This window comes from Mus musculus, chromosome 14 (genome assembly GCF_000001635.26).
Source record: "Mus musculus strain C57BL/6J chromosome 14, GRCm38.p6 C57BL/6J".
NCBI classification, from domain to species: Eukaryota; Metazoa; Chordata; class Mammalia; order Rodentia; family Muridae; genus Mus; species Mus musculus.
Window position 1 is genome coordinate 44,499,630 of NC_000080.6, and position 11,611 is coordinate 44,511,240.

General features: G+C 40.9%; 1 protein-coding gene across 2 annotated transcripts; it reads left to right on the forward strand.

The window, feature by feature from the left end:
• Positions 1-492: 492 nt before the first annotated feature.
• Positions 493-6,716, forward strand: BC061237 (cDNA sequence BC061237). 2 transcript variants are annotated; one of them, NM_198677.1, is made up of 5 exons: positions 493-568; positions 1,533-1,689; positions 3,689-3,820; positions 4,478-4,662; positions 6,368-6,716. In NM_198677.1, exons 1-5 carry the CDS (start codon positions 553-555, stop codon positions 6,430-6,432), a joined length of 555 nt encoding a protein of 184 aa, NP_941079.1. In that variant the 5' UTR covers positions 493-552; the 3' UTR covers positions 6,433-6,716. The 2 variants fall into 2 exon arrangements, with proteins under 2 accessions (NP_941079.1, XP_030103735.1); XM_030247875.1 differs by lacking the exon at positions 1,533-1,689 and having other exon boundaries at positions 516-568; positions 6,368-6,713.
• The last annotated feature ends 4,895 nt before the right edge of the window (positions 6,717-11,611 follow it).

Genomic DNA, 11,611 nt, shown 5'->3' on the forward strand with positions numbered 1-11,611 from the left:
TCTATATAGTAAAACAATGTGTGCTTCCAAAGTATGTGCTCACTAAAAAATATAATCCAATTTGCATAAAAATAAAGGTGCAGGAGGATGTTTTTGGCCTCTGGGAAAAAGGGCCTACTGGGGAATAGGATTGTCTGTTACATGAATACACCCCAGAACTAGATTTATATTGAAGAAGAATCTCCCTCATCCAATGATGCTAGAGCCTTAGATCCTATCAAAGATGAGTTAGCCATGCCATGGCTCTAACAAAATCTCCCCATTCAAATCATTTGACTTGTAGTGAAGCAGAGAGAAATGACTGGTTTTGGAAGGAAAAGTTGCCAAGAGTTAACCCCTGGGTCAAAAGAGAGACTCCAGGAAAGGGCAATTCAAAAACTGGTCAAGATGGGGCAAGCTGGCAAGCAGGTAAGCCATGGACATTCCCAGTGACATCATCAATAGTCACTTCCCTTGACAATCTCTTGTATCCAGGAGAACCTTAGAATGTTCAGTGATGTCACCAGTGTTGTGGTAACAAGAGTTGCCTGTGAGGTATTCCATCAGATCCTAATGGGTTCCCAAGCAGGTATGTTGTCCATGCTCCTCAGGGTATTTTGGAGGGAGAATATAATACAAACAGAGACCAGATCAAGGCAGAAGGACACTGTCCCTCTATCATGTTGGGAGAGGACAAGAAAGAACTGGTCATGGAGAAGGCACAGTGAGACCTGGGCAAGGTTGGGGGAGCTACCTGGGGGATGTGGGCTTGAGCTGGTCCTTGCAGGAATATGGCGTTTGATCTGAATCCTTCAGATTCCTCAATAGTTAAACCAGAGTCAGGAATATCTGATGATTAGTTTTGCCGACAGTGTGGAATTGACAAGCCTGCAGTTGATTTGCTGAGAGATCTTTATTTTCCTGGGAATGGCAAATTATTTAAAGAAACAGCTCTGTGAGAATAACAAAGTGTTGCTCTCAGGAAAGAGTGTTGAAGCACTTCATCCTGATATAGTTTCCTCTAGGTTACATAAGGATGGGGTGCCAAGAACAGAGAGGTATATTCCCCTGCTCATGTATCAAGGTTTCAGACATTTTGGTATTGAACACATATGATGTGGACTGATTCACAGTCTGGGGTCAGTGTAGTAGTATATGAGCTCTCATCACACACTATAAGAAGGCTAGAAAGGTGTTGGCTCATGGGATGTTAGGGGCTGGTGTTTATGGTCAGTTTGTTTTGTGCTACGAGGGATGGAATAAGTTGTAAGATATGAACTGAAAATGCCCTCCAATTCTTCTTTCTGGAGCAGTTTATTATGCATTTAAGTCCTTGGAGAATGCAATAGGTTGTCATGCATATGTTTAGTGATGGTGGATGGGAACAGGGACCTAGATGAGGAGACCAGCTTGAAGATAGCTTTCCTGCACTTTCAGGGATTCACAGTGTCTCTAGATTTTCTTCTTCCTCAGGCTTCTGTGTGTGACAATGCATGGTTTCTGCTTTCCCTGCTTTATTTTCTCTACAAGTTTAAGTGTTTATCTACCTACAGGGTCATTTAGGAAGGCATCACCCCAAACTCCCAACATCAATGAGAACGAGAAAAGAATCAAGAGGTTGGAGAAGCTCAAAAGAGATCTCCAGAACATTAAAAATGAGAGAGACGAACTCCAGGGAATCCTGGCCAAGTACAAGGATTTGAATGACAGGTAGTCATTGTGCCTACTTCTTTACTGACTATCTTGGGCCCTTCCTGTTAAGCCCTGATTCCCTCATACAACAAGACGCTACAACTCCAGGATGTCCACATATCCAAACTCTGCTGCCTGATTGGAGTTTCAACAGAGAACTTGAAGTTCAGATAGGAGTGAGATGGGGGTCACAGGAATTTTGATGCCTCCAAAAGTAAATCAGAGTCTTTAGCATGAATCACAGTCTGGGGATGAAGTTAGTAATATGTGAGCTCTCATCCTGCCTTTTAAGAAGCTTGCACAGGTGTCACGGGACTCTGGTGGAGTCAGCTTGACAGATGAAAGTCTGAAACCTTTCTCATGAGGAAAGAGTTTCAAGGAAACTTACTCCTGGATCTTTAGCTATCCCCCTAACCCATAACATTAATTTTCCAAATCCACATTAGTCTAGTGTATGGATCTATGTGCACTCTATATAGTATTACCTTATAGTAAATGCCTTTTAAGATTGTATTCTAACATAGCTAAAGCCTTTTCCCAGTGTTCTTAGAATCCAGATAGCAGCAAGGAGTTTAACCTATTCAGTAACTAATTAAGCACTACCATAAAACAATAAAGCAATAGCCATTAACTCAGCTGTCTGCAAAAAGAGACGAAAAGTCTCACTGAGATAGAAATCTTTTACTACAGGCTACATTCCATGTCAAGAGTAAGTTGATATACTACCCTGATAAGGGGCAACTCTCCAGACAAGATAAGTTTTACTAGACTTAAGAATTTAGAGTTCCGTGATAACACATTACTCTTTAGGCCTGTCAAGAGTTAACAACCCCCTGATGCTATTAACCCCAAAGTGTGAAATTCTTGCCTGGCATTAGGCTGATCCTGGGCAGGGCTTGTTATCCCTAATGTAAACATTTAATTAGTCTCCCTGCAAATTCCTTTCTGCTGTAACTGGTGAATCTCAGTGTATCTTGTCTGTTTGTGATTTGTATCTCCTGATAATTCGTTGTAATATAAGTCTGAAGCTCAACCAGAACATTCCATTCAGATTCAACACCACTCTCGTGTGTTTGTCTGTCTGTCACATCCGACTCTTTGCCCATCTGCCTAAGAAATCCCGTTCTGCGAAGACCAGGGACCCAAAGGGTCTGCGGCACTCAGGTGTTAGTTTGGGGGAGTTGCTAGGTATTGTGTGTTTATGACCTATCCTTTCAAAATAGATCTGGAGGTAATTTGGGTGCAATTGACCCCGTCAACAGCTGGAGTTGCCTGGTCCCACATATTACCTCTCAGTATGACTGGATTGGCTCCAGTTAATCACTGCTTTTCTCAAATTTTATTCATTATACTCTCAGATAATGCCACATCATTATATTTATTTGGCATTCTGATTGAGTGTAAGTGTGTGTGTGTGTGTGTGTGTGTGTGTGTGTGTGTGTGTGTGTGTGTGTATGTGTGTGTGTGTTTGCTTATCATCTGAAGAATCTATGTAATGTGACAGGTCATTATGTTTTGCCTGACACAGTTTCTAGGAAATAACAGTGAGGAAGCAAGGAAGGATCATTTTGAGGAGCACAGGACTTGACTTCTGTGCTTACATTCGACTCTCCTGGTAAATGTTATGAAGGCTTTTCCCTGTAGATATGATTATGTCCTTTGGAAATTTTTGTAAAAATAGAACCAAGGATTGGCAAATCCTTGTCTAAAAACAGGAGGAGAGTTATATAGATTTAACCTGTTGCCCAGGTTCCAGGAAAGTTCGTTGAGAGCTAATCTATTATTTCAAGCCCCTTCAGTGAACTGAAGCAGGTGAGCTTCCTGCCATTACTTCTCTGTCTCTACTGGCCCCAGGCCAAGGGTAATAAATTTAATAAGCACAAAGTGGAACCAGTAATAAGGAGCTAGGTCGTGGCATACATGGGTTGGGGTAGTGCATGATTCAGCTTGAATTGAAATGATCCTTGTATCCTTAGTTCACGGGATTATTTATTCCTTGGGCCATGTCCTCCCACAGGATCAACTTTGAGACATTCATGCTTGAGATGCAACATAACCAGGTGATGACTGACCTGAAGAGAATGCCCCAGGACATCAGTGAGGCCTTGTACAAGTACAAGCAGTTGACCACAGAAAATCAGTTCTACTGGTGAGTGACTAACATGGTCATGACTCAAGAACTAGACAGGATATGTCTGCCCATCCGTGTCTTTGAACCAAAGTGAGGGCTCAGGTTCTATACTGTTTTCTCTAACAGGAAACCTACCTCCTTTAAAGCAAGACTCTAAGATTTTAAAATCTTGTACTCATTTTGGGAAAGTGTGTAGAGTCTGTGAGTCACTCAAGTCATTATCCTTTACAACTAAGTATCCTTGAGATAGAAAAGGTTTACACCATGATGGAAATATTAATCAACCTTGAGCCTCTTGGGCTCTGAAATAAGATTCATAGATGAGGTTTCCATGAGGAACATAGAAAGACTGTGTGATGCTTGGGTCTCTTCTCTCCTAAAGAAGTTTTGCCGTATACCTACAGGTGGTTTTTTAATACTGTAGACATATAAGCACACATGGACCCCATGTTCTCTTCTGAGAGATACATGAGTCCCTGTTGGTGTCAGTGGTTTCAGAAGTACCTTGGGTTTTCTGGAAAGTGGCTGTCCTCTGGATTTGACCTCCCTCTATGTGATGCTCCATGGCCAATCTGGATACTTCTCTGGGGCTTTCTGGGGATCAAGGCCCATGATGGGGGGAGTGGGAGGAAGATGGATACTGCCTGGAGTCACCATATTTTGTTTGTGGATCAGCTGCAGGAACTGCCACCTCCTGATTGAATCTAAGCTCATCCAGCACAAAGTCAGGATATTGTGGAAGGAGAACAGACAGCTGCTAAGGGAGCAGATTGCATCGGAAGAATGCAACATAAAAACAAAAATACTATGTAAAGAAGGCAGCCAGAAGATCAAAGACAAATATAGCAGGCAATCAGCAGGTAGGCTGAATGAAGCATCAGGGGCAGGCTGCCCTAATGTCTAGGCATAAACACAGTCAAGCCTATGTAACATCCTGAAACTTATGCAGGCTCTCTCCTATGTCCCATCTTGTTGTACAATTCTGTGATCATTACCAAGACTTTCTGTGGAGTTGACATTTTTTCAAGAAATTTAATTACTGCCATGCCCTCTCCTCCTCCTCCTCCTCCTCCTCCTCCTCCTCCTCCTCCTCCTCCTCCTCCTCCTCCTCCTCCCCCTCTACCTCCCAGTGAGACACCTCTAGTTGTCCACTATAAGGCAGAGCGGATCCTGGACCCTTATAGCATCTCATTCATGCTCTATGGTATGGAGAGGTGCCTCAGGATGCCACTTCCTGAATTATCTAGGGACCAGGTCCTCTGTTCTAATCTATGGCAAATCACTCAGAGGGGCTTGTGTCCAGTCCCCTCCTAGGACAGTAGGGCAGCCTCCAATTTTAATGTTTTATAATTAAAGTATTTAGTAAAATAAAGTAAGTTCCACAATATACATATTTTAAAAATAAAAATTAGACTTCTTTTACTTTCTTGCACTAAATTAACCACCTAGAAATTCAAGGTATGTATGATTGGCTTCACCAAGAAGATTCATAGAATCTGACTCTGCATCCCTCTCTTGATGTAGTTTTCCTTAGTATATCATGGCCCTGGCTTTGCTTCAGTACAGATTCCCCCTCAGAGTTTTTCAGAGTGCTGCATTTCAGAATGATCATTGCATGTCAACTCTCTAGCCTCCTTTGTACTGACATTGGAGATGATTTTTAGGTCACATGAACTGCAACATGTTGAAATGTTCCTGTATAATAACCGTTGTTAACTGTTTTTATTGCTGCTACCAGGGTCTTCTAAGACGTAGCCAAATTAGGATTAGGGAGCAGAATATATTTCAAGTTTGAGCTGGCTGGAAGATGTTCTTTGAAGCCTCTTTCTTAGGACCTTGAATCTTGTGTGCCAGCTTGTCTGTGCAAGGCTTATACCATACTTGTAGAATCAGCAAGTACTTGCATGGAAAATGTTCCTGACAAGGAAATCAGTACAGGCCAGGGCACACAGGCTGGGTTAGCCTGAGAGCCTTTTACACATCCTAGGTCCCACTAATTCCTCAAGTGACAGGAAATGTTCTGAAACATAGCAATATTTCATAGAGGAGTTTGTGTCTCTATGTGTGTGTGTGTGTGTGTGTGTGTGTGTGTGTGTGTGTATGAGTGTATGTGTGTGTGTGTCTATGTACATTTGTGTTTGTGTGTCCTTTTGTCCAAAGGTGTTTAGCATGTGTGTTTTGTAATTCAGTAATGGTAGGTGCTTGTTGTAGTTGCTTCATTATACAAGTATGTATTCATGTACTCTTTTTGTATGTGTGTATGCATTTGTCTTTGAAGGGATGCAATTGTGTGTCTCCGTACATATATGTATGTAATTGTGTATATATATATATTCATATGTTTGCTTGGTCATTAAACATCTTGAATGGTAATAGAGGAAATCTTTAATGAGAATAGTACTCTGTCTGTTCATATTGCATTGGAAAAACCTCAAACATAGTAGCCCATCATCATGTCTATCCACCTAGGTCACTAGAACTAAAGAAGACAAAAAATGGTGTAAAGTCTGATATTCCAAAATTTGTAGACTGAAAAATATTTATCTGTTTTGATTTTATTTGTAGGAAAACAAATAATTGTGGTTCCTGGAAGTAAGGCGGAGGCTGCTATGTCAAATCCATGTGCCTGAGAGTCAAAAAGGCTGGCTAAGGCTTTGTGTTCCTTCTCTGCACTTGGTGAATAGTGATTGCCCACTGGAAGAGCAACAACAGGACCAAAAACAACAACTTAAATAATGGACTTTTTGTGAATCTAAGGGGAATGTCTCTCTTAAAAAGAAAAAAAATGTCTTCTTATAATGGAACTGAATATGTCTGCTATGTATTAGTCAGTTTGTTTCACTAGCATTAGAAAGGTATGAGGAAGAATTTATTAACATCTCATCACCAATAAAAATTAAGGTTTTAAAAGTTATTATTAATGTTAATTATTTATATAGATATCAGCTTCACCTCCTCCTTTCACAGTCCCTCTTTCCAGTGGCTCCCTGCTATCCACCCTTCCTAATCTTCTCATAATTGAGGAGGCCTCCTATGAATAACAACCAGCCTTGCATTATCAAGTTGCAGTATACCTAGGTGAATCTTCGTCTTTTCAGGCTAGATAAATCATGACAGTCAAACAAGGGGGTCCAAAGTTAGGCAATATTGTCGGAGACAGTCTCTTCTCTAGTTTTAGGATTCCCACAGGAAGACCCAGCTATGAAACTGTTACATATGAGGAGAGGGTCTAGGTCCATCCCTTACATATTCTCTGGCTCACAGTTCAGTCTCTATGAGTTACTATGGGCTCAGATTAGTTGAATCTGTAGGTTATCATATGGTGTCCTTGACCACTGTGGCTCCTTCAACCCTGCCTCTCCCTCTTCCACAGAATTTCCCAAGCCTTTGCCTGTTTCCAGAAGCTGCTGAGTGACAGCTCTCTCTCTAAAGATAGTAATGCTAGATCCAAGGCTACACATATAGAAGAATATCATTAGCTATGTTGGGGGGGTCTCCATTTCTTGGCATGGGTCTCAAGTTGGGCAAGCAATTATTTGGTCCTTTCATAAAATTCAACTTCATCTTTTACCATGCACATCTTAAAAGCAAGAAAAATTGTGGGCCTAAGTTTTGATGGCTGAGTTTTGTTTCAGTCCCTCCTGTGGAAGTCTTGCCCAGTTACAGGAGATGGCCAGTTCAGACTCCAGATTTTCCATTTCTAAGAGTCTTAGTTACAGCCACCCTAAAAGATTCCTGGGGTTTTCCACTGTCCTAGGATTCTAGCTCTTCCCAGAGAGCCTCCCACCCCCAATCCAGGTGCTGCTAAAAAGAGAGGTATGCAAGTGTCCTTGTGGTATGGTAGAGCACCATTTACATATATGCCCAGGAAAAGTTCAACTGGGTCTTGAGGTAGAAATATTTCCAATTTTCAGAGAAAGCATCAAGTTGATTTCTGATCTGGTAGGACAAATTTGTACTCCCTCTAGCAGCAGTGTTATCCTTGGCACACATTTTCATCAGCATGAGCTGTCCGTTGAGTTTTCTACTTTCTCCATTCTGAGGCCTGTAAGATCTCAGAGTACTTTTGATTTGCATTTCCCTGATGATGATGATGACTAAGAATATTGAACAAATCTTTAAGTGCTTCTAGGTCTAGTGAGATTCTTCTGTTGAGAATACTCTCTTTAGATCTGTACCCCACTTTAAAAGTGGGATAAAATTTTATTTAGTTTGTAGATACATAGTTTCGTATGTACACACACACACACACACACACACACACACACACACACACACACACTGTGGGTATCAGCACTCTATCAGATGCAGAGTTGGTGAAGATCTTTTCCCATTCTGTAGGTTGCAGTTTTGCCCTTTTGATATGACCTGTGCCATAGCGAAGCTTTTCAGTTTTATGAAGTCCCATTCATTAAATTTTTGCTATAAGTGTTAGAACAGTTGGCGTTCTGTACAGGAAGTTGTCTCCTGTGTGAATGTGTTCAAGGTTATTCCTCCATTTCTCTTCAACCAGATTTAGTGTATCATGTTTTTGATGAGGTCTTTGACCTAGTCGGACTTGCGTTTTCTGCAGGGTGAAAAATATGGGTCTATTTTCCTTCTTTGACATGCAGTCATTCAATTAGACCTGAGCCATTTGTTGAAGATGCTTTTTTTTCCCACCCCACTGTACAGTTTTAGATTCTTGGTGAAAAATCAAGTTCTCATCAAGGTAAGTGGATTTGCTTCTGGGTCTTCAATACAATTCCATTGATCAACCTTTTTATATCCGTGCCTATAGCACTTTGTTTCGATTACTATTGCTCTCTAGTAAAGCTTAAATCAGGGATGGTGATGCCTCTAGAAATATCTTTACTGTAGGTGATTGTTTTGGTTCTACAGGGTTTTTGTTTTGTTTTTTTGTTTTTGGTGGTTGTGATTGTGGTGGTATGATTTTTGTTTCTTTGTTTTTCTGTTTGTGATTTTATTTCTTTTTTTTTTCCATATTAAGTTGAGTAATGTCCAATCAACATTTGAAAAGAATTGTGTTGGAAATTTAATGGATGTTTTGCACTGAGTCTGTAGATTGCCTTTGGTAAGATGTCCACTCTTACTATGTAAATCCTACTAATCCATGAGCATGGGAGATCATTTCATCTTGTAATATTTTCTTCAATTTCTGTCTTACAGGTGTGAAAATTCCTGACATACAGGTCTTACCTTTGCTTGGATAGAGTTACACCAAGATATTTAATATTATTTGTGGCTATTGTGAAGGGTGTTGTTTCCCTAATTTCTTTCTCAGTCCAATAGATGGTAGGCATCTTTATGATGTTCCACTTGCTCAATGCTATGTACATATGCTGAGGAAACCTAGTTGTTAATTGGAAACATCTAATACATATCCTTGAAAGACACAACAGACTTTGTTTGGTAATGAGTGTCTTTAACTCTAGGCTCAGGCAGTGGTATCCTTGTGTTCCAGGCCTATAGATAGGACTATAGACACCTTCCTCAAAACAGTAAAAGAAAATATATATATAAAGAACTGGTGGGATGCACAACAAGTGAAGGTGATTGACACCAAGCTGGGGACAAGAGTTTGATCTCCAGCAACTGAAAGACAAGAGTAAATTGACTCAAAACTTGTCTTTTAGGCTTCACCCAAGTGTGGGGGCAACAAGCGCAGGGATGGATTCAATAATTCATAAGTGTATGAACAATGCCCATCATGATAAAAACAGAGGGCACATGGCACCACTTATGGATTGTTATACCATAGAAACCATTACATTGGGCACTATGTAGCCTTCATCAGACTCTCCTGTCCTTAGCCAAGTTTCTCCTTCCCCTTCCACTCTGACATACTCAAATAGAACTCACCTAAATTCATCATCTTTTGCTAGAAAATAGGGTTTACAGTGAAACCAAAGGACACAGAGCTAATCTGATGAGGAGCCTTTGCAGTCAATACATCCTGAAAGGCTTAGGATTTACCACCATAGAAAGAGTCTTCAAAATTAGCTTTTACTGCAATTACACTCTTTTAAATATGTGATTTCTTCCCCATGCTAACATTAATATTCTGAGTTTAAAGAAGCACCACACCCTACAGAAAGGACAATTTAACTTTTTTATTTTATTTAATTTTTTACTTCTTCCTTGGGTTGTATTTTTTTAAATTTTTTTATTAGGTATTTTCCTCATTTACATTTCCAATGCTATCCCAAAAGTCTACCATACCCACCCCCAACTCCCCTACCCACCCACACCCCCTTATTGGCCCTGGCATTCCCCTGTACTGGGGCATATAAAGTTTGCAAATCCAATGGACCTCTCTTTCCAGTGATGGCTGACTAGGCCATCTTTTGATACATATGCAGCTAGAGTCAAGAGCTCCGGGGTACTGGTTAGTTCATAATATTGTTCCACCTATAGGGTTGCAGATCCCTTTAGCTCCTTGGGTAATTTCTCTAACTCCTCCATTGGGGTGCACTGTGATCCATCCAATAGCTGACTGTGAGCATCCACTTATGTGTTTGCTAGGCCCTGGCTTAGGCTCACAAGGGACAGCTATATCAGGGTCCTTTCAGCAAAATCTTGCTAGTGTATGAAATGGTGTCAGTGTTTTGAGGCTGATTATGGGATGTATCCCTGGACATAGCAGTCTCTAGATGGTCCATCCTTTTGTCTCAGGTCCAAACTTTGTCTCTGTAACTCCTTCCATGGGTGTTTTGTTCCCAATTCTAAGAAGGGGCAAAGTGTCCACACTTTGGTCTTCGTTCTTCTTGAGTTTCATTTGGTTTGCAAATTGTAACTTATATCTTGGGTATCCTAAATTTCTGGGCTAATATCCACTTATCAGTGAGTACATATCATTTGAGTTCCTTTGTGATTGGGTTATCTCACTCAGGATAATGCCCTCCAGGTCCAACCATTTGCTTAGGAGTTTCATAAATTCATTCTTTTAATAGCTGAGTAGTACTCCATTGTGTAAATGTACCACATTTTTCTGTATCCATTCCTCTGTTGAGGGGCATCTGGGTTCTTTCCAGCTTCTAGCTATTATAAATAAGGCTGCTATGAACATTGTGGAGCATGTGTTCTTCTTACCGGTTGGGACATCTTCTGGATATATGCCCAGAAGAGGTATTGTGGGATCCTCCGGTAGTACTATGGCCAATTTTCTGTCTTTACATGTATTTTACTAAAAAGCTGACATATTGCTTAGAGGAATTGAGCAATATGTTAAGTCCAGTTATACTATACCTTGTTATTAGCAACTTAGAAAGTAGTATGGATGCTAGTCAGGTAGTCTGGTGAAGGTTTGTTTCCAGAAACCTTCCAATATTTCCTGGCAGAGTGATCCTTCCCTCTGGTGTCCACCACCAACCTTTGGTTTCAGCTACCCTTTGGATATTTTTATATCCCCTATTTCCTCTTGTTTATACTATGGAGGCTCAGGCAGCAGTGGGACACAGTATGTCACCAGAATGTCAGTAGAATCCACTCTTGTTTATTTGTTGGTTGGTTTGTTGGTTTTGAGACAGGGTTTCTCTGTATCTCCTGGCTGTCCTGGAACTCACTCTGTAGACCAGACTGGCCTCTACTTAGAAATCTGCCTGCCTCTGCCTGCCAATTGCTGGGATTAAAGGCGTGTGCCACCACACCCAGCTTCCACTGTTCTTAGGGACAATTTTTTGCCAGCCAACTCAGTGCCCTGATTACTTGTGACCTCAAGGGAGTCATTAAGTTGATGTGCTTAGCCTTTAAACCAAGAAACTCATGGAGGAAGTCAGAGTTTCCAGGAGAGCCAAGAATTCCTCTTTG

Coding starts and splice junctions, on each gene's coding strand:
- BC061237 (NM_198677.1), top strand. Junction 1,690..3,688: donor TACAAGGATTTGAATGACAG/GTAGTCATTGTG, acceptor GTCCTCCCACAG/GATCAACTTTGAGACATTCA. Junction 4,663..6,367: donor ATATAGCAGGCAATCAGCAG/GTAGGCTGAATG, acceptor TTTTATTTGTAG/GAAAACAAATAATTGTGGTT.